Source organism: Saccostrea cucullata, unplaced genomic scaffold (assembly GCF_032062105.1).
Source record: "Saccostrea cucullata isolate Sc308-1 unplaced genomic scaffold, CSIRO_AGI_Scuc_v1 ctg317, whole genome shotgun sequence".
Lineage (NCBI taxonomy): Eukaryota > Metazoa > Mollusca > Bivalvia > Ostreida > Ostreidae > Saccostrea > Saccostrea cuccullata.
In genome coordinates, this window is record NW_026933753.1 from 50,732 (window position 1) to 75,350 (window position 24,619).

The following is a 24,619-nucleotide window of genomic DNA, read 5'->3' on the forward strand; positions in this document are numbered from 1 at the left end:
ATGAAAGCATGCGTATAATTATTTTTTTAAGTTTAAATCAGAGATCATGATATATCGTTATATCAGTGTACTTTGATGGGGACCCTTAATGCCACAGCGGCGAAGCCGTGACTAAATGATTTTTATTAAACACAAAAGTTATAACAGATTTTTATTGTTTATTTAAATATTTATATTTTTTTCCATGTGAGTTAATTTTTATGACAAGAACAGTTCATGACCACATTGTCAGAAATGACACTTAAAAATGGATGAAAACTGGCGCGATACAGAATTTGGGTAAAAAGAGAATTTTATATAGCAGGAAAAACGTTCTTGGGAAATCCTTTGCGAAAAAAATAATGGCGATAATTCGATAACGACCATTAAAACACAAAACTAAGGTTTTCTTGGAGAGATTTTATATACAAATGCTAAAAGGAAATAAAGTTAATTTTCTCATTTTTTTTCATAATCTTTAAAGTCGTTTAAGATGTTAAATTTTATGATATTTTAGGTATCAAAATCAGTTCGCTATATCCATAAATTCGTTATAATATTCAACTAAAATTTTACAAAGATTTGTTAATTGGAGGTCTTTGATAGCAAATTGCTTAATAAAAATACATATCTTTTCAAACTTGCTTTCACTATATCCGTGTCATTTTTAACCATCAGCCTTCCTTCACTAAAACGATACCAATCATTAATTAAATTTATAGGAACTCATTTATCTCAATAAACTGTCTACAAATTATTATATGACATTAGAGGGATTTCTAAGATATACAAAAATTGTACAGTCGTTTTTGAACAGACAACCATTTTTCGTCACAGGTGACCTACATAGTGACTTTTCACACTGTGAAACAAAGAGAAAAACTTTTTGAATATGCTATTTATACACCTTGTGTATGGCTATGTGTGTACCGAAATGAAATCTGAATTGTGGTTTTGTAGATATAAGTTCGCGAACTTTTTGATCACCCCTCGTAAGTCTGGGATCTTCGTGATTCTAAACTTGACTTCAAACTAAGTTTTGACAAGTTGGAGAAGATTGTGATTCTATCATTATAGTCATTATAGTCAGTATATTGTGAAGTTCTTTAACCTGTCATTACCTGCCAGAAGTCAGCCACTGTGTGGGACAGGGTGGTTTGATTAACATTGGAGATGATTTGATTCTAACATTATACAGTAGATTGTGATTACCTGCCAGAAGTCGGCCACTGTGTGGGGCAGGGGACCCTGGGTGGCTATGTAGGCTGGATTCCTCGGGTCATGATCCGTCTGTGGAAAAAAATAACAGTCATTTAGTACCATAACCTAAACACAATGTATTCATTGGCTGTAGACACTTTAACTTTAACTCAAGCTCTATTCATTCATTGGCTGTAGACTTTAACCTTAACTCAAGCTCAATTTATTCATTTGCTGTAAACTTTAACAATTAAGTCTGTGAAATTTCAATGTTACAGGCTAACAAAATAACAGTCCCTGCAAGCAGGAATGGTTGACAAAGCATAAACTCAAGATATATTTATCAGTTCCTTCAATAATATCTTTACCAAGATATTTCAGCAGGTTTTTTGTTTCTTTAAGACCAATAATAATCGCTTTCATTCCATCAAGAAACGATACCATGATACAATCAAGAAACTATCGCCATCCCTTCTCAACAACTTGTACCTAATGTATGCCTTCAATTATACCCCATTAAATAACGCATTATTTCTGGTCAATTTTTGTCGTTAATTTGGACGTTCTGATGAAGTTATGGGCATTTGTCGACCTGTGAATGGCGTATCATTTAATGTCATGATTGTCTTGACCCTGATTCCGGGTAATGATCTCGTATTGACATTTTGTCATCCGATCTGAAATACGTCTGATTTGGGTGGTCGTTTAACAGTAATGTTACTACAATCAATACGGCAATATATCTGTCAATTATCTGCATGTCGTGATGTCAATTAATCTGCACGTCAATAATATGAGTGTCCCCCAAAATTCAATATTATACAATTTTTACAATGGCTGATGGTTTAAACCCATTTCATACTGCAAAATAAAAATCTTAAGATCTGACTCCACGAGTCCACCTTTTGATAACCTGGTCATATTTCCAATAAATTTAATACAAGTATGAATTTCACTTCAAAAAATCTTTACTTGCTCTGACTTAATTAAATGTAAGTATTATTGCATACCGATTTCTCCATCTATTTTTACTAACAGGTGCATTTTGTCATTTTAGCAGGTTTCAAATGTGTCAATGAATGTTTTCAATACTTCCAGTGTGAAAAAAGTTTTATAGGGACTACACACTACTCTACGGTAAAACTCAATTACAGGAAAGTGTCAGGGTTATCAACATTTCTTTGCTCATAACTGACATTCATATCCTTGTATGGAAAATTGTGAAAGGTCCTTATAATGGAGATTTCCTTCTAAAGGAGTACTTCATAACTGAGTTTTACTGTATTATATTGTAACATAGGACTGAATTTGAATTCGTGAGTTTTTTTTATGACCAAGTTTTACTGTATTATGTAACTTACAATTGTACTGACATTTATGTAGTCTTGTAATTGAGTTCTATATAAATGAGTTTCACTGGAAGTATTATCATACTTACGATTGTGCTAGCGTTGATGTATTCTGAACTTGATGTATTACTGTATTAAATCTTACTTACGATTGTGCTAGCGTTGATGTAGTCTGAACTAGATGCATTACTGTTAGTGGACAAAACCACACGTGAATGGTCATCCCAAATAAAAAACAAGAGCATCTTTCCACACAACCCAAATTTCATTTCTGCAACCAGGAGAAGTTTTAGTCCACACAACCAAAATACAAAAGCTAGATCCACACAACAATATTAGGTTTTAGTCCACACAACCATCACACAAGTCAGTCCTTTTGACATCCACACTGACCAAATAAAACCTGGTCAAGGTAGAATAGGTCAAGAGAAATGCATTATCAATGCAGTCATATTCACACAACCAAAGAGAACAAGCTAGGTCAAGATTAGATCCACACAACCAAAGAGAACAAGATCGGTCAAGATTAAATCTATGCAACCAGAATAGAGAAAGCTAGATCAAGATTAAATCCACACAGCCAAAATACAGCAAGCTAGGTCAAGATTAGATCCACAAAACCTAAATAGAGCAAGCTTGGATCCACACAATCCAAATGGAACAAGCTAGGTTAAGATTACTGTAAACCAATTTTTATTTGCAACGACTTTATTTTGTGATTTACTTAAAGCAGAGTCCAAGAGTGTATGTTATTGCGTATTAGAGTGCCTAGCTCAAGTACAATGCCTCCCCATGGACTACAGTTCAAGAGTGTATGTTATTGTGTATTACAGTGCCTGGACAAAGTACAAAATGAACAGGCCTCCCAATGGACTAAGGCAGAGTACAGGGTATATGTATTTGTAGACTTATTAGTAAACCTTGCTAAAGTACATGATGAACTTTAACAAGCAATATCTGCTATCATAAACATTAAAATCATTAGGTACTTGCAGACAAAATGATAACCCAGACTGAATACATCCATTAATACTGAAGATATGCTATTTTTCCCTCTTGATACACTAACAATGAACATCTTAATTAAAGGTTACAAGCATATAAACAGCGCGACGTCAGACCTTTGGCTTTGCCAGGAATGAGAAGAATTTTATGTCATATGTCTTCTTTAGGAGAGCCTGACATAGAAATAAAATTACATGTCTCTTAACCAGGGGCTTGGCAGAAACAGATTCTGAAGATGCACATCCAATGCAGTGATTACTCACAGAAGCCAGGCTATTGATTTTTCTTTGAAAAAAGCCACCAGAAGATGATAAACTAGAGAACCATATAACAGAGAGACGGGGAATAACAGAGCCAGCAGTGTGCTTGTCCTTCCCATAGAAAACAACCCTGTAGTGTTGGCGGCCCTGTCGTGACAGACAAGACCAATTTCAATTTTGTCTGACAAAATACTATTGCTTCTGCTCGGCCCTATCGACTGAGAATTGGCGTGTTTAATGCCAGCTCAGTTGTATTATTCCGACTTCCACTCGTGAGCATGCAATTTAATTCCGTAATTTTATACTTGTCGGTTCTGAATCATCCGAGCATAAAACTGCCAGCGTATTATTGCCAGGCTTCTGTCATCACGAATAGAATGCTCCAAACAGGATGCTCCAGACATCGACTTTTACATCTTAATGTTAAATTTTTATTTTACTTCCGTGAACCATTTAATTGTTGCTACTCGATATTCTCATTTAATTTTTCAGTTAACACTATCTGTAATGAAAAAATTCTCCTGTTTCCATTTATTTCATGGAAGCTAGATTTAGTTTATTTTCGCAAAACAGCAAGTTTTCAATAATATATGTGTAGAACTTTAACTGCATTAACTCATTATTTAACATTATATAAAGAAATCCTAGTGAAAGATTTGAATATATTGACAAACAGCGTGCTGTCAAATTCAATTCCATTTATGTGATATAAAAAAAATAATCCTGATATTAATTTAGCTTTAGTCTAGAAATTAAAATACTTCAAACAGAATTTCATCAGCACTTCATGCAGATCCTGGTACTCATAACTTAATTCAGAAATGGGTTGCAAAAAATGAACAAGTCAACAAAGTTCCTATCAGCTATCGACAACCAAGTAATGTGATATAACCTCATTAATAAGGACTGCATTAGGAGAAAAGCCATCACAAAAACAGATGTCCTGATTAAATGGTGAAAAAACATATATTCTGAATTATCCATATAATAACTGCAAACTGTGTACCGATCATATCCCATGTTCGCCGTACGACAAATAACAAGTAATGGACCATAACTGCTGACTGGGTATCGTGTAATGGTAATCCTACCCCCACCATACAAATCTCTCCCCAAGCTGACAATGTTCAGTCAACATTCAGCACGGATCGAAAAGAACGGCAACACTCGACGAGATCCATCATTTTTCTGTCAAGATCTCCCACATGAAATGGGTAAGAGAATTGATAAAATGCAATGGCAAAATCGAAATGGCTTCTATCTTCCCAAATCGCAAGATATAGGGTTCCATGCTAGAGCTCTTATAGTGTGTACTTTTCCTCCCGAGGGAGAAAATGATACAGAAAGTCATGACTTCTGCAAGTTCTACCAGAGCGAGGGGAGTAATGGTTTTATTTCTGATGGCAAGTTTATGCTCTTTCACCACTCTTCAGAAGGAAAGATCTGATAATCTACCTTACAATGCCCAATAGTGGCACAATACCTTCCTCTCTTTGAGATATACATGTATATGTATAAGTACTTTAACAATACTACATTGTATATCAAATGAATATTAATAAAATCTTTTACGCAACCAAATTAAAATAGATTTTTTAGTTCATCATTCAACTTGTTTGATGACTGAGATCATTTGTTTGATATCTTATACTTGTTTTAGACTTACAGGGCACGGTGTCACTGCAGCGGTTTTTGTTTGATACCTGAGATAACTTGTTTGATTATACTTGTTTTCGACTTACAGGGCACAGTGTCACTGTAGCGGTTTTTGCGGATGTTGGCGGGGTCGTTGGCCACGTCGGTACTGGAGGGGTCGGCCTCGTAGCTACACAGCCCCTCCCACTCTCTGTCCAGCCGGTCCTTATTCTTCAGGTGATCCTCCATGTACGACTGAAACACAACAGGTGCTTGTAGTTTTTTTTTTTTTTTAGAATTAAAATAGTTTAATAGATAGGTTGGATTTAAATAAGTGATAACATATGCAGTCAAACCTCATTATCTCAAACTTGATGAAACAGAGAAAAAATTTTTTCGAGATATCCAAGTATTCCAGATATTGAGGATAAAGTCAGAACATACATGAAGGAATATTTAATGGTTGGATCTTGCAAATGACTTTGACATATCCTTTGTATTTGAGATATGGATGTTTGAAATGCAAAAGTTCAACTGTATATTTGCGAAATTTGCCATTATATTCATGTCAGCTTGTCACAGTTTACTGCACTCAATGTAACATTATGCTAAAAACTTTACATATTGAAGCTTATTAATTCAGTATGACACAAGGTTCTAATGATATATAACATTTTTGTACTACACACACAGACAGACATACCAACACGATGTGTCCAGTAGAGATGTCCATGTTTGAGGTAACTGGCTCTTCACTCCTAAAACAATTAACAACAAAGGCAATAAATCCTCATGCTGAAAACTTTCTTGTAGCAAACAGAACCTTTACATTCAATGTATAATCTTAAATATACAGTAAAACTATAATAACTGTTTGTGAAAGACTTTGCTTGCAAATAGAATAATTGATTGTGAGAAATTTAACAGCTTATTGACAATACAGAGACTCTTAATTAGTTCAATAAAGCCAAAATCTGGCCTGTGGGCCATAAAATTTAGACAAGAATAATTCTGATCTAGCTGTCTCACTTTTCGACTATTAATTTTTGGAAAAAGTGAAGAAGCTGAGATCAGAAGTGAGTTTGTCTAAGTTTTATGTTCCCCAGGACAGGTATTCCTCTCCGCTCTTTGATGGTCATGTCTCCCTTTTTGTTTTCACCTTGCTCTACCTGACCTTTCAATTCTTTCCCATGAGAACCCTTCCTCAAAAGTAGAACCAAATAACAACATAAAACAGCATTTAATTTTTGTTCACTTCATTCACCAAACATAATTCGGATTGTCAGTAAGGCAATGATCGCAATGTACGAGTCCCGGGGGATCAGAAATTCTGACGGATTACTGAACAGGGACGTATTTACTGTACAGAACTAGATGGCATCTTGTCATCTAGGACCAAATGCTGCAACAAAAATAACACCCCTGATGCTGATTCCTTCCAATGTGTTAACATAATTCTTCATTTATTTTAACATTCTATGACTATATAGAAACAAAATGACAAATCAAAATGTATGCTGTGCTCATGCAGTCCTTTCAAAATGATGTACAATGCATATTTTAGAACTATTCCAATTGCATTTAATAAGCATTGTCTTAGCCCTAATACATGTACATCACTTTCAAAGAAAGCCAGTGTAATTTAATTTCTTTTGTGATTTGAAAACTTTCCTCTGGTGCAAATATATAAATAATATAGATTTATCATTTTTCAAACAGATTCACCAACTTGCATTCTAAAGAAAATATTTTAGAATCATATATGAGTGGTATATATTTACTTTATTTCAAGTTTCTGAAATTAATGGGAGATAATTTTTCACAAAAATACCAGGTTGTCCAAAGAGTCTTCTGTTTTTGTAAAAATACACCTGATCTGGACGTCACGCACGTAAAATAAAGAGGGCTGACAAGTCATTATGACTATAAACGTGCGTCACATTTCTTCTGAAACTCTACACCAAGATTTTCTTAATGTTTGCTTGATTATATGTCTCTTACTCTTAAATCAATATCATGCATCTAATGAAATTAATATAATTCTTGTTGTCAATGTCTAAACATGGTAATTATAGGGACTACATCTTTGCTGCTTCGGGATGGTAAGTGGTATATACTAAGAAATGGAAAAATACAGAAAAGAGGTCAATTTTTTTTTAGATTTTTAATAAAACTGGTTGTAACACTGAGGGTTTTTTTTTTTGAGGAAGCATTGACAAAATCTTCGACTGCATTAATGCTCACTAGTATGGCATTTGAGCTCAGCTCCAAAAATTTAAAAATTCCATTGATCAAAGGTGCAAACATTTCCTCTAACACGACACTATCCCGTTACTCCTTGATCAAAACACAACTCAAAACTCGACCAAAATCAAAACTTATCCTGGTCATTATTAACTTCTCCAGAAAGAAAGAGATAATCTGTCTCAGTGTCCCATTTATATATGACTGTCACATAAACATTAGTTTATTTCTTCACAGTGTGTTTCTACCTGATATGAATTGACAAACTAATGTCTGAAATAATTCCCAAAGGATACACCACCACTGAATGTACAAGTGAGAGGGAACTTTATGAGACTGCTCCCATTAAAGATTTCTCTGAATTGACAGATTTTCAGCAATAAAACAGAATTAAAGATGAAACAGTCTTATAAGTAAGAAGCGATTTGTCATCCCGGCGAGTGAGCAGGTTCAGCCGTTGGATGACAAATAAGGCCGAAATCGGCGAGCATTAATTGGCACCGGGATCTCTTTTTTATGGTGGAAGCCCGTTAACGCGGCGCTTTAATCATGGCAGATACTGTGACTTAACTAATGGGGGACGGAAGTGAGGACGCCATTAAATGCTGAGACAGCAGTATTCCATTATCTCTGACTAAATGAGGAACAGGCTTAAATAAAATGGCTACAGCCACTCTGCTAGCCCAATGGTAAACTTCAATCAATTTGTCAAACACAAACATATATCTCAGGAGAAGCCATTTCAAAACAGAACTTAAACAATTTTTATGAATGCCAGTATCAGCTGATTCAGAAGTCCTAATTATGTCCTTATTAAAATAAACATTCTTAAATACAATTAAATTTTTTTTTTCCATGATTTTTTTTAGTCCAGGAAATCATGATCTGACAGAAAAACTGTCAACCTTGAAACCTAATGCAATGTCAGGCTGCATGGCCACCATGTAAAAAATTCAACTTCATCGTTTTCACCTCACTAGTGTCACGGAACAAGAAAACACAATAGAACTAACAGCACGTGATAATGATTATTACCCAAAGACAGACACCGAGTCTATACCGGGGCCCTCGCACTGCATCGCATCGGAAGAACAATGCCTAATAGATCCAACATGCATGACTCATTATGTAGTAATTTTACCTAGAGACCAACATTTATAGAACTTTTATAGTCAGCCAATGGCACCATTCTTCCAGATATTAAGGCATGTTGGCATCTCCTAATTTTAGTCGGATTTCACATTTGCAATATTTTTTTTACACAGTACAAAACATTATTAGCATAATCTGTTTAAGAACTCAATGAAAATTAATCCAGCTTATAATGAATATAAAATTTATCAGATGCAGAATAATGGTTGTAACAAAAGCAGCATTTATTTGAGGGTTCTCTATTATTATAATTTAACACATTATTCAAGACCTGATGAATTATTTATCATGAACTTGGAGAGAACTGACAATGCACAAATTTCAAGATTACCTCCCTTGGTGTGCTCTTTCATAACAGAGGGGCATTTTGTTTCCGCTAAGCTGCGGCGGGTGGGACAGTTAAACATATTGGATAATTTCATCAGATTTATGCACTTTTGTATATATCATCAACTTGCCCCACTTCCATGCTGATATGTATACTTTTTGCACCTCTATCATAGGAGAGTTACATTCTTGAAACTTGCGTTACTTATCTATTTACCATGAGGAGGTGCTGCTCCGACTGGATGGACTGCGGACCTGCTCTCCGGACATGCTCCCAATCCGTGACGCCGCGTGAAGCGGTTCTGGCTTCTCTGATGACTTGCCTTGCATCCTCTGACGGCAGAGATCCTGTAAAATAATCACACGTCAGAACCGTTAACTCACAGCAGATTTTTTTAATCACATTCCAAAAGCAGGACTGTAAACTCACTACAAATACTTAAATCACACTCCAAAAGAAAACAATGTTAACCCTCTAGTTCCTTGAAGATTGAACAGAAACAATCGTATGGCATATTTAATACATTTGTAATAAAAGAAGGAAACTACTCAGAAATATTTGGACACCCTGGTAACCTAAGGTGATAAAATTAAAATTTCTAACATTGCCTTCTAATCGCTTTGACAATTATAAGAACTAGATTGTGTCTTCATTGTAGTCATACTATGCTGATTACCCATAAGACATTGCTGATTACCCATAAGACATTGCTGATTACCCATAAGACATTGCTGCTGATTATCACAACTCCAGTGAGAGTCTACACCATTTCTTTAATATATTAATCTGTATCTAACAGTAGATTATCAAATCCTGCTGCTCTCTTATCTTGCTGTTTTTAATTCCGATTTTGGTTATATTGATTGGAACATTTTCCGCCACCATGTGATGCAATTATAGAGATATTTATACTTGCTCATAAAGACATAATGTATAGGTCTATAGCTGCAGTTATTGGCTGCTTTAGGCCATATAAAATTGAAATCTTGGTTCTCAGACCCGCGCGCATCCGTTTTGAGGTAGCCGCATTGCCGATTTTATTGTATTTTTGATAAAATAAAAAGTTGGTATTACACCGAGAAAAAAAATTTCTCGTAGTTTAGTATTCAAATATACTTCCGGTAGCCATTTACAATGAGATTTTGGCTACTTCGTTTGAAATACATTCGAGGACATTGCCTACGATGTTTACACGCTGTTAAGCAATGGATATAGCAGAAATTTTGACCAGAAATGGAAAGTATATCGGTGATTAAAAAATTATCTTTATGTTAAAGAAAATTCAGAATTTAAAATTAAAAAAAAATACCTCCCTCATCTACTTTATTACCAATAAAATGAAAAATAAAATGCCGCCCTCCCGCATCTGTTTTGGAGAAAATTGGCCTGAGAACCAGAGAATTAAATTTAGATAGCCTTATATTAATTTCTGCAGTGCTATATAAATAGATATTGTAACAATGTGTTTCTATTGTGGATTAAGTTTTGCCGTCATGTTGTATGTCGTAAAAAAGAAAAAAAAAGATGCTTCCTTATTTAGAAAAATTAAATTAACTTTCCTGAATATGTACAACCATCTTTATCATGTTTATAGTGAGAGAATATTTTTAAAAATTGATCTTTACTTAAAAGTATAATGTTGCCTTTAGTATTTAGTTATATTAAGATTTCAAGGATTTCTGGAGTCTTCTTTTTTCAAAAAACTACAAAATAATTTGAACGAAATTGTTAAACTAGCTGCTAAATACTTTAACAAGAGGCCCAGGGGCCACAGCGTATGAGCACAGGTCTATCCAGGCGTTCATCATTTGAACAAACTAGAATCTACACTTACTATGATTCCATATAAATATCACTAATCATAGCTTTGAAGTACTTGAAAAGAAGATTTTAAAAGGTTTCCCTATATATTGTAAAAATTTCTAGCCCCAGTGCTTGAATCTACATACCTATTCCACATGAGTTTCATCTTTCCTGGCCCATAATTGAGAAGGATATTTCCTATATATTCCTATGTAAAACTTGTGCCATTTTGGCCCCACCCTTGCCCCGGGGTTCATGATTTGAACAAACTTGAATCTACACTACCTGAGGATGATTCCACATGAGTTTCATCTTTCCTGGCCCACTGGTTCTGGAGAAGAATATTTTTAAAGATTTTTCCTATATATTCCTATGTAAAACTTGGGTTGGCCATTTTACCCTTGTCGGGGGTCATGATTTGAACAAACTTGAATCTACACTACCTGAGGATGATTCCACATGAGTTTCATCTTTCCTTATTTGGAGAAGAAGAAATTTTTCCTATATATTAAAAATTAACTTTCCTGAATATGTACAATCTTTCCTGGCCCATCTTTATTTTTCTATGTTTATAGTGAGAGAATTCCACATGAGTTTATCTTTCCTGGCCCACTGGTTTAAAAATTACACTACCTGAGGATGATTCCACATGAGATTCATCTTTCCTGGCCCACTGGTTCAGGAGAAGAAGATTTTTAAAGATTTTTCCTATATATTCCTATGTAAAAGTATAATGTTGCCTTTAGTATTTTTGAACAAAGTTATATTAAGATTTCAAGATTTTCAAAGATTTTTCCTATATATTCCTATGTAAAACTCGGCCATTTTTTGCCCCGGGGGTCAAAAAACTACATGATTCCACATAATCTTTCCTGGCCCAGCGGTTCTGGAGAAGAAGATTGTTAAAAATGCCATTAATTCTTAACTGCTAAATCCCCTTTACAAGGATACTTTGTTTGAAAATGGCCCAGTGGTTCTTGAGAAGAAGATGAAAATGTGAAAAGTTTACGACGACAACAACGACAACAACGACAACAACGACTACAACGACTACAACGACAACGACAGACAACGGACAAATTTTGATCAGAAAAGCTCACTTGAGCCTTCGGCTCAGGTGAGCTAATTACACCATGAGTGAAACACAACCTAGGCATCCATCTAAAAATAAAAGTTATAGCCTATGGAGAGCTTCAGGTGTATAAATGTCCTTAATGTCTGCAATTTAAATATCTGAAATTGTCAATATGGAGTACGATAATAGCACTTTCATATCTGAGATGCTCTGGGATGCAGCCAAATAATCCTGCATGAAGGCGAGCAGAAATTCTCTCCCCCTAAGTTTGATGGAAAATGCAGACACATTCATCACGGTTGATCGTCGCTGAAGTGCGACTGGAAGTCCAATCCAGTCTTGTCGCCAATTTACTGTGGAGATTCCCATGGGAACTAAATGGATTTTTTTGTTACTGCTAAATGTGTGAGTTGACCATCAAGCAAATGTATTGACTTCCATTGACTTTAAGGGTGTGCTGATGAAGGCTAAATAATTGCCCAATATATATATAGAGATAGAGACAAATATATCAAGAAAATTAAGGTAGACTTTCACTTGATATTTCCAAGAAGGAATGACCATAAGAAAATACACGTTACACTTTTTTCCAAACACTGCACAGTAAATAAAATTCTTTATTACATTCTCTTGTTGTCTCAACTAAATCCATTTCTTTAAAAAAAAATTAATTTCTATGTATAATTATTATGCCTCAATACATGTATCTTGCTTACACATCTCAAAAATTTTATAAGCATGAGTTCCAAATATTTCTAGGTTTCTGTTTTATCTTGTTTGCCACACCAATCTGGGTTTTTTTTTATTTCCTCCTTGCTCCACCCATCTAGTTTCTTTTTATTTCTTCAAGCTCCAACCCATTTGATTTTTCCATTTCTTCTTTGTCCCATCCCTCTGGCTTTTCCTTCTTTTTCTCACCCCATCCATCTGGGTTTTCCATTTCTTTTTTGCCCCACTCATCTGGTTTTCTCTATTTCTTCTTAGCCCCACCCATTTCGTTTTTCCATTGTTTCTTTAGCCCCCCTTCTAGTTTCCAACTTTTCTTTGTTCCTACCATCTGGTTAATCTTTCCCTATTTATTTCCCTTTCTAATTTCTCATGCACCACTGACTATCAAGTTTCCAACCACATGGTTCAAGTTTCCTTTATCATTATCTGACCAGTACTTTGTTTGGTCTTCAACACTTGTGAACATTGTCATTAACTCAATGTTTGAACAACCTGTTCACTAACTAACTACCTGAACAACCTTGTCATGGGAGGTCAACATTACCGCTACATTGCCAAAAATTTCAACTCATTACCGCTACATTTTTTCAGATTTTCGACCGATCATTACCGCTACATTTTTCCGGCCAAAAACAGCTCATTACCGCTACATATTGAATCAGCCAAAAACAACTCATTACCGCTACATATCGATTTAACTAGGTATGGTTCGGTATATGAGTTCTAATAAACAGAATTCACTCACTATCTAATCAGAATGAGTATATAAAATTATATATAAATAACTCTGCAGTCGAAATTTAATTATCTAGCGTCATCTGAACATTATGGCCCCCTTTGAGAAGTTTGTTACAAATCGAGGGAATGCCGGCTTACTTGTCGATGGTTATAAATTTAGAGAAAAATAAACTTTCAAAAACTCAAAATTGTGGAGATGCGTTGAAAAGAGTTGCAAAAGCAGCTGCAAAATAGACCTCGGCAAATTATTGGTATTAGATTGGGCATTTGACAAAACTAATTAGAATCTTGTCTATATATGAACAGTGCTTGATTTTAATTTTTTGTGTTTTATGAAACAAAATTGATTTTAATTAGGGGAAACAGGTCTTATGCATGTATAGACTGTACTGTACATGCATAAGTGGCTAGCGAATGAAAGAGGCAATGTAGCGGTAATGTATACTTTTTTATGTAGCGGTAATGTAAGGTTTTTTGTAGCGGTAATGACTATGTAGCGGTAATGAAAATTTTGAAAATGTAGCGGTAATGATACGCACCCCTTGTCATAACTCCCTATCTGAACAACCTTGTCATAACTCACTATCTGAACAACCTTGTCACTAACTACCTAACTGAACAACCTTTTCATAACTCACTATCTGAACAACCTTGTCATAACTCACTATCTGAACAACCTTGTCATAACTCACTATCTGAACAACCTTGTCATAACTCACTATCTTAACAACCTTGTCACTAACTCACTATCTGAACAACCTTGTCATAACTCACTATCTGAACAACCTTGTCATAATTCACTATCTGAACAACCTTGTCATAACTCCCTATCTGAACAACCTTGTCATAACTCACTATCTGAACAACCTTGTCACTAACTCACTATCTGAACAACCTTGTCATAACTCACTATCTGAGCAACTTGGCTACTAACTCCCTATCTGAACAACCTGGTCATTAACTTACTTTATGAACACCCTGGTCACTAACTCACCTGATAGTCCTGAGAAGGTTCATTTCCCTCCCCTGTAGTTCCCGACAGCTGTGCCAACTTCTTTTTCGATTTGGAGTTCCTCCGTATGAGAAATATGATGACAGAAGCCAGGAGAATGCCGGCGATACATCCACACAGGACAAAGCTGAGTACGATGTACCTGTCATCAGAGACGCGCAGACTGACGGGGTTCTACAACAGAAAAAACATCGAAAACTTATAGGTCTTCTACAACAGAGAAAACACACACAACTTAAGGTTTCCTGAAGTGTAATGTACACTGTCTCATATGTCATTCCATGTGGAGAATAATTTCAAGATAATTTTTGAGGCATAGCTGATGCTAACACTCAATGAAATAAATAAATTGTGATTATACTGTGCCACAATTACAACTCTGATCAGGAAACCTTGAAAATGATATAAAGCGGACATCAATTTTAATTTTCCATATTTTACTCAAAATTTCAAAAAGCAATATTTTATTCAGACCAAAAAATTGTTGTTTTCCCGGATCAATAGCTTTAGCTATTAGTTCTTCTCAGGTGTATTTGTAACACGTACTCCTATTTATAATCAAAGCATTCAAATTTTAATTTTTAATTGTCAATGACTCAATATGTATCTATATAGTCTAAACCTAAAAGAAAATCATAGAAAAAATAATTAAGGATTAATTATGTTAACTTCCATGAAATCACTAATTTTCTTGGAGGTTTAATTTCTTTTTATTTTTGAGGTATGGAGAGACTCTCAAATTCATGACCACCTTGAAATGGACATTTTTCATATGCTTTACTACTCAACACTTCTCCTACCTTGAATCATTAAAAACCAATATTTCTACCTCAAACCTCGAAAATTTAACTATCCATGAAAAAAATGAAATGTAATTTTACACCAAAGTGCATGGATAAATAATTGCATTATCACCTTTGCTGGAAAAGTCAGTATCATCTAGCGTCAACTTATGAGAGTTATAAAGAAGCAGTAGATTTACATAAATACTTTTTTTGACAGTAACATAATGTTCGTTACATACACTGTATTGTGTCACAATTTTCTTTACCGACGTCAACCATGGGAGTGCAACACCAGCCAATGTTTCATTAAAATGCCCCCTGAGGGAAAAATCCCATGACACGAAATGACGATAATCCCGCAATATAAGGCTCAGAAGCATCAAAGCATTATATATTGCTAAAGACAGCTTTAAACCAGGGAGAGAATTCAGTGCTCCAAGCTGAAATTCTTTTTTTTTCATATTGATTCCAAGTTGGAGAAATAATGTCTTCAGGAATAATAAAAACAATAATCGGATTTTGAATCTTGGTGGCCACAAATTGTTTCAGAGTCTTTGTCACATATGCAAATCTGTCCACAGTTGAATTGGTTTAATTATTCAAAAGAGCTTAAAACTTCAGTGATCTTCGTCATCAGAGCTGACACAGGATCCTGTTCTTCAAGTTTAACGATAGGAAACTAAAACCCCGGTGTTAAGCAGTAGATATTGATTGGAGGCCTGTCTTTGAATTTTCTTGGTAATCTACATTTAATTAAGCTTTGTCAAGAACCTTTTATAGATTCTGTGCACAAATATATTGGATTTCTTTTGTCTTAATCTTTTTTTTTTTTTTTTTTTTGCATGGCCTCAATCCTTTTTTGGGAATATCCTAAATTTTTCCTCTAGCTCTATCTGGTATATATGATGTTTTCAGAATTATGGATATAAATTTTAGGTAAGGCTACATAAAATTGAAATTACAGTTCTCAGGCCCGCACACATCAGTCATGAGAATATCACTTCCGCAAGCCTTTTTCAAAGAGAACTTAGCTACTTTGTTTTAAAATACATTTAAAGATAATGCCTACGATTTTCAACCGTTGATAAGCAAGGGTAATAATGCAGACCTATTGATCAGAAATGGAAAGTATATCTTGAACAAAATTTTATCATCATTGTATAGAAAATTTGGGTATTATAAAAATACCTCCCTGACATCTACTTCATCGCAAATAAAATGATAACTAAAAAATATTTCCTCCCCGCACCTGTTTTGGAGAAAATGCCTGAGAACCAGAGAATTAAATTTATGTAGCCCAAGATTAAAAAAAAAAGATATAGGTGATGAATTGAGAATAAAATGTCTTTTAATATATTTCTGTCATTCATCATTACATCCATATATATAGAAAAAAATAAAGAAAATGAATGGCTGCTATTCAATACAAATGAATCTTTTTCTGATTTTTATAACCACCAATCTGTTAAGATATTATGTCCCCTGGCCATATATATTTCTTTATTGAAACCAGAAACAATAATAATTGGAGATATATCAAATCTCCCTCCTTTATTTCACATCATTAGAATGAGAGATGCTGTATGTAATAAACTAGTCTAATAGTAGATTTATTTTTCACACATCTACGTTATTAGAAATAATATGTTCTAAGGGCATCAAATTAGTGCGCTTAATAATACTAAATGCAGTCAATATATTACTGGTCATGAAAAAATATTAATTTCCTAAGAGATTTGGGTTTTGATAAAAAAAAAAATGGCAAAAAAAAGCATGCAGCCACGGTACTTCATTACACACCATTATAGTGAAGATAATTATAAGGAAGATATGGTTTTAATTTAACAAAGTATATAATTTCATTTTGTGTGCATGGTTTTAAAATGTCCTAGAGATTATTTTATTACATATTTTTTGTTTAAAACACGTAGAAAAGAAAGTGATTTTGGACTTCTAAAGCCACTTGAACATATTCAACAGTATTTGAAATTATCTGTGTTCACGATACCTACCAGTTCCAATGTACATTTAATGAATATTACTGTGGAATCAACAAAATTAATAGTGGGTCAGTCAAATCTTGTGGAAATTTGCTGAAAATTTATAGGTATGAGGGGACACAAATTCTTGTACTTTTTGCTAATTTAACATATCTACAATAGGGAAAATGGCTTTTTAAGAACCACAATTGTTAATTCACCAGGGACATGGATGCAGGGTATCCACAAATTCCATGAATATTGAACCATTATGAAATGTGATGATTTCACAGTACCTGTTGATCACAATCTTACACTTATATATCCATGATGTCACTTAATCTTTAGATTTTTTTTAACACATAAAAGTTACAGTTATAGTAAAGCAAGCTACCATAATCCGGTAAAAATAATCTAACGATGACACTAACAGTCGAAGTGTAGAATATCATCAAACACTGTTTTACAGAAATCCATTAAAGCTCATGGTTAAAATTGTGAAAGTTTATTGTTATACAGAACATGTTCATACAAGTACTACAAAGTTAATCTGAGGATAAAACAAAATTAATGCTCTATTCTATGTAAATAGAGGAAGTTTCCATTTCTTTTGCATGTTATTTAATACATTTTTAAAAAATCTGAAATATAAAGTTCAAGAAATCTTTTGCGAGATATTTTCATAAATTAAAAATGCTTTCATTATATTTCTTAATTTTTTAATTTTTCTCTCAATTCCGATTGCGATTAGAAAGCTGTCAGTAAATTCTTGTAATTTAGATATCGGAGTGCCCTCTCTGATATAACATGAATCTCAGAGCGCCTTGCAGTATAAGACTAGAGAACATTAAATCTGTAGAGGCTAATTATTGAACTCGAAACTCCTAGAAGCCAAATAAATTCAATCTACTGTCTGCCATGCAGACACTTTATGACGAAATCTCAAGACACGTGCTATATAACATCTAATGCATTGCAGTGTCGCTGATTTCACTTGAAATTTTTTTTTTTGGCCGTGGGGTTGTGAATGATTTCAGAATCAATACAACGACTGACCCAAGGCTGCGTACAGTTTATCAAAAGAAGACTAATTAATCCGCAACTGTTCCGTGAAGCTAATCAATAAAACACCCCGACTTTGATCAGCAGCCAAGGGGAAGTAACTACCACAATAAACGGCATGTCACTTGTACTGGGGACCATTATGTAATCATTATCACCAAGGATTTGTTCCCCGATTTCAGAGGCTTGTTTCATCATGGCTGACTGATTTTGGTGAATATGTGGATTGCTGGGGCGAGGAAAAAAACCCATGAGCCATATTTTTTTTTAGATTCCATTTCCATTCATTAAAGATACACAGACTGATAAGAGAAAAGTCAACCCTATATTTATTGATTATGACACATCTCTGTATTATTTTCCGTTGTGAAGTAATCACCACTTATTTGAATGTTAATTAATGTTCGTGATCCCTGCTTGTTAGTGTGAGTTGTGTAAATGTTGATCTTTTGTCAGGTGTTAATTGACGTATAGTAATTAATGTCATCATCATATAAACTGGCTACCATCTGACCAATGGGAAGGTTTAAACACCAGATGTAACCAGACACAACAAAACAAGGACAATTTCATGGCAGAAAAAAAGCTCCTTTTCTCGCAGAGATAAATAAATAGTCAACAACAACCTGTAGCAAAATTTAAACTTCCAAAAAAAGTACTACTATTTTTGTATATTAAAAGAATATATGTTTATTGCATAGAAATAAAATGTATATCTTCATACAGTTTTTTTTTTTTTACACCCAGTCACAACTTCCTTTAAGAAATCATACTGTGTTATTTAAATTTTTTAAAATCACCTACATGCGAGTATAGATTCGAGGGGCGGAAATAAAACAAGGGTGAAAATTTCCCTGTATAAAGTACCCAAAAAATGAAAACTACCGGTACTTTTTTATATATCAAAAGAATATTTCTTTATTGTATATGTATTTGAAAAAATTGTATGTTTTTATAGCCTTTTCAATAACTCTTTTTTCCCTACATCCTACTAAAAGTGAAGTTGTGCATTGAACAATTTATATACTAAATTAAATCAAAACCATATCGAAATTTAACAGAGAAATGGATTTTATATGTCTGAACACTGGTTATCACTGGAAGAAAAAGGCCATACTTCCAAAATTACTCTATATAATACATTTCTCAAATTTAGTGAGTACATGTATATGCAATTAAAAATACATGGAATTGTACTTTTTTTACAAATTGAAATTTACAATAAATATGTGAATGGCATTTTCACTTTGAAACTTTTTTTAACAAATGGAGTTTAAAAAATTATTAGCCAGCTAAAAAGCAATTATCCAAACAAAACCCTTGCTTAATTACAATGTAATGATGATGAATATTCGTTCATGATGTTTTGTTTACATTAATCAAGCACAGAATCAATAAACTCTCAGATATTAGTATTTAAAACTTAATTGATCGATCAATATTGTAAACGATTTTACAATTTTAATTTAAGCCAGCTATAAACATTTATATCATTCCTTGTAAAAAACAATATTCATTTTTTGAATTAACTCTCAAAAAATCAAACTCAATTATTTATCAATCAATATTGTACAACAGTCCACAAATTTAATTTCAAACATTCCATTCACCTGAAAAAATGCAATATGAGGACCATAAAAAATAAAACTCATTGTAAAATATCCCCCAGAAATGAAATGCAATAAAAGCGAATAAATTCATCCAAAGAAAGATATCATAAAGCCCTCATAATTCTATAAGGCAACTCCATGATTGACAGAACCAATGCAGGAAAAAGAAGGCAAAAATCAATGTCTATAACTTCATATCTCAAGCTCTGTCCTAATACATGTATTGTGCATTAATGTAACATTTATAGATCTTAGTCACCTCTCTATTAACATTCTAGGAAAACTGCACATAAAACAATGCAATTATACAGGACTTTATGAAAATATTTAGAAGTTGTAAAGGACCTCCATAACCTCTCCATTGCCTTAATTAGGAATATGGGACCTGCTTTTCAATGTCTGATAACCCTAGGAACCTGACCATTGTACATGATTATATGACTGTGCACACCAAGTTACACAATAGTCAATGGAAGATTTCTGCAAATTTCAATAATGCCTTATTTAGCCATTTTTATCCCCACTTTTGAACTAATAAACTCTAATGAATAATTCAGCATCTCTCACTTTAAAATCTTTCACTTACCTTCAAAAATGGGCTAAAAATTTCACTTCATGTATGCTCCATTGAAGAAATTCAAGTCAGGTATAAAAGATGCAGCATGGTAAATAGCCTTCCCCTGCCAGAACCTGCAGCCCAATATTGAACCCAATATGGACGAAGGCTAGAGCTCTCATCACTGGAGAGATTATTCAGAAATCTGAGATTTTTTCTCTCTCTCTACCTGGAGAGCTACAGAGCCTGTGTGAAAATGAACACAGATTCAAATTGACTCGCTGATTTTACACGAATTATCATAATATTGATTGCACTAGTGCCGGTGATGACAGGCTGTTGGCATGGCAACTAAATTCAAATGTCCCTACAAATTCATCAAAGGCCTATAGAAGACAGGGTTTTTAGCACCGGGGGAGATTCCACTGTAACTTCTTTGTCACTGCTACGGAGCATGTCTAGATTGACTATCTCAGTCTATAACCGCATCCTTGAATCTTAAAGTCTCTTCACCTTTTACAGGGTTTGAATCATAGCGCTTAAAAAATGATCACCTTTAATAACATTCACACATCTACAGTGACTTTTTTCAACACCTAATTCTGATATTTCATGGGGAAAAAAATCTCAGTATATTGATACTAATGTTAGATTATACTAATGTTAGATGGATGCTGTCAGAAGTCAGATTTAAGCTTGTTTGCACCTACAACTTAAATGTACGCTTATGCTAGTAACATGATTAAGGAATTCTGTGTTTTCTTTTTTGGTGCTTTTTTAAACTTTTACTTTAGGAAAATTGAAAATTTATTTCCTGTAGTTTGGCAACCATTTTTTTTTTAAAAATTTTTATAATAATTCGGCCATTTTAAAAATTAAATATGCTTGTAGACTGGGACATGAATACACATATAGTTTTAGGTCACGATCTATCTTCGTTAGTCTACATTTTGTATTAGTCTTTAATGTTAGGGTTAACAACCACTGGAGGAGTAATTATATCTTGATCAAATAACCTAATGTACGCTGATAATAAATCTTAATTTCAGGATCCAGACCAGAAGGAATTCTGAGACTATACTTCAATCTATATACTAGGTGGACACTTAGAATACTTCCGTACATTACGGCATTATATAAATGTTTTTTTGTTTTTTTACAAAGTATGGGCATAATCATGGGAAAAAGAATACATTAATCATTGGAAAGTAGAAGCAGAGTTACGCTAGCTATAAATTCAGAGGAAATCATTTTCTTTACAAACCAGCAGGTACAGGCGATCATTTCCTATCCCATACTTATATAACGTCACTTAGTTGTAACGTGATTTAGGCTCACGTGCACCTGAAAATGTGTACCAGAACCGTCATTAAGTAACACATATACAAAATTAATTAACATAAAGATCTCTTTGTCGGAGAAACAAAATCAAGACAACCTGCCCTTATATAGACTTAATTTGAAGGTACATGTATTACTGTGCTTGCTTCAGAATAATTGTGATAAAACTCTAGAAAATAAATCTCAATGCTTCCTGCGATATATGGTAGACTAAAACATAATGAATCAAATGAGTGGGAAGGAATTCCAATTAAAAAAATCGCTATCTCCTCACTGATTACGGAGAATCGCTCACAAAGGAAATGTCTACCCCGTTTTCGGACTCTTCATCAGCGATAATGACTACGCTGTCATGTCCGCTTCTTTCATCTACCATCTCTCCTTCCGAGGAGTTTTCCATCGTAATTCGGTACTTAAATTTAACATTTAACGACATTAGGAAAACACCCAGCATTTTGACAAGGGACTTATACTTCTAATTAATAATGAAATCCTATCTATTTACACTTGATGCAAAGTCTCCATTACTGAGAGTGTATCGCTGATTGAATCTGTCCGATTTAGAGTTTTGGGTTGCTGTATCGAACTTGGAGTTTATAGTTTGATCCTTAATGAATGATTTGTGCCCCCAGGCCCACTCCTTTTCTATAATGCTTAAAAACATATAAAATATGAGGTACACCACAATTTAACAAACTGCAACAATGGTTATAAGCATGACACAATTTAACAAACTGCAATGATGGTTAAGTATGACACAATTCAACAAACTGCAATGATGGTTAAGTATGACACAATTCAACAAACTGCAATGATGGTTAAGTATGACACAATTTAACAAACTGCAATGATGGCTTTAGTCAGCAGTTATCTTGAGTTGTATTTTACTTAAACTTTGGTTTACCACATTAGACATTTGATCTAAAAATTTTAAAATATTCATAGTAAAGATGAGTAAATGACTTATGCTCGAATCACTTATAATACGCCCTCAATGGACGAAGATGATTCACAGTGATACCAAATCTCAAAGCTAGCAAGCCAGGCCATTACCCTGCATGTTCATTCAGTCTTGCTCTGAGCTTCGTACATATAAAACAATTACCAACGTAGGCCATTACATGTTGTACGGTGTGATAGAGTAGGCTTCGAGGCGTCATAATGAGGGGGGCATGATTTAACAACAGTGTGACACACCACATCACCAGGAGACTGCAAGCTCCCACACTAGATTCTACATCACCACAATGTCCAATGTTTTCACACATAAGAAAATCTCACCTCTCTTTTTCTATTCTAGGGAAGTGCAATCAATGCTTTATCTACCAGGCCCACCATTGAAGGTTGTAATGTTGTGTTAAATGGATTGCACACTGACATTTCACAATTAATTCATGAACTCATAAAGGTTTTTAACATCTATTTCAATGCATTCAACATGTTCAACTTTTACATTTGCATATATATTTTTATTTATAGCATGTTTTAAAATAATACTCTTCATTAGGTTTAAATTTAAACATGGAACCAATTCCCATTTCAACTAAAAAAATTCCCAAAAATATGGATCAATGAAATATTGCTGACTCGGTGATAAACAATATACAATCAATCAATCATTTCAACTTTTAAATAATTGGAATACCATTCTCAACAAGAGGCCCATGGGCCTTAACAGAAACCTGAGTATTATGACTTTCTCATGCTATTTTTTAATCTTAATTTTGATAGAAAGCTCATTCCTAATTAACATCTGCATGCATGCCTGTTGATTACCATCCAAATGTAAAGAAAAATTTTCATGATTACATTAATTTATTTTTAAGACTCTGTCCCAACCTCTCAGTCCATAGGACTACAGGGATTTTAAAATTCAAAATTTGATGTTCTTATTTCCCCATAGATGTGTGCATATCAAATTTGGTTGAAATTGGTTCAATGGTTCAAGAGAAGACTAGGGATGGGTATTGCGAAAAATTTCGTATCGCGATATATCACAATTTTTTTCCCAAAATATCACGATAATATCATGATATTTCTACAAGCAAATTTAACATTTATTTTAAATGAACAGTCATTATTTTTCTTAAAAATATGCTAGAAAAACAAAATTTCAATTTTTTGAAATTTTATGTGCATAAAATTAATCAAGATAATAGGCTGTTTTTCACCTTATACAACATTTTTTTTGACTTTCTGTAATTGTAATTTGAAAGATTGAACAAATAAAAATAATTTCTGGACTTTATGGCTTAAATACCTGGGTCACGCAATAAAAAATCACGATATACCGGTATACCGATAAAATCGCACATCCCTAGAGAAGACGAAATTGTTAAAAAGATTATGAACTGGGTTTAAACAAAAAATAAATGGCACTGGGTCACCTTGGGGTGGACTGGGGGCAGGAACTGTCAGCAGAGAGCTAGGATCGAGGTCCCCAGTGCAGCTAGGCCTTGTGTGATCAAAGCACAAAGTAGAACTAAAATGAGTACTAACCAACCCATGTGATCTAAAAATTAATTTTTAATTAAGGATTCAGCTCTTTGCATCACCAATTTTTTTTCCCTGATAACACTTTTTTTTTTCATTAAAATACATCTATAATAATTCTTGAATTTCAGGATTTAATTAAGATCATGCAGGTGACCAATTTTCATTCCAGTCTGGTCTACATTTCTGACAAAAAAAAAATTTCAGGTGCCATTTTCACCCATTCAATCTTTGATGTTTCCTCTGAAAATGATCTCAATTATTGGCAATATAAGTACCATGTT

The 24,619-nt window shown here is 33.9% G+C and overlaps 1 protein-coding gene across 1 annotated transcript in view; it reads right to left on the bottom strand.

Moving 5' to 3' along the window:
- The window catches only part of LOC134239250 (receptor-type tyrosine-protein phosphatase N2-like), an 85,509-nt gene that overhangs the window by 10,747 nt on the left and 50,143 nt on the right, over positions 1-24,619 (bottom strand). Inside the window, exons 11-16 of the mRNA XM_062721412.1 lie at positions 14,492-14,683; positions 9,369-9,499; positions 6,132-6,186; positions 5,536-5,683; positions 2,678-2,751; positions 1,192-1,269 (exon numbers count right to left, since the gene is read on the bottom strand). Coding sequence (XP_062577396.1) covers positions 1,192-1,269; positions 2,678-2,751; positions 5,536-5,683; positions 6,132-6,186; positions 9,369-9,499; positions 14,492-14,683 — 678 coding nt within the window. The remainder of the gene's footprint in view (positions 1-1,191; positions 1,270-2,677; positions 2,752-5,535; positions 5,684-6,131; positions 6,187-9,368; positions 9,500-14,491; positions 14,684-24,619) is intronic.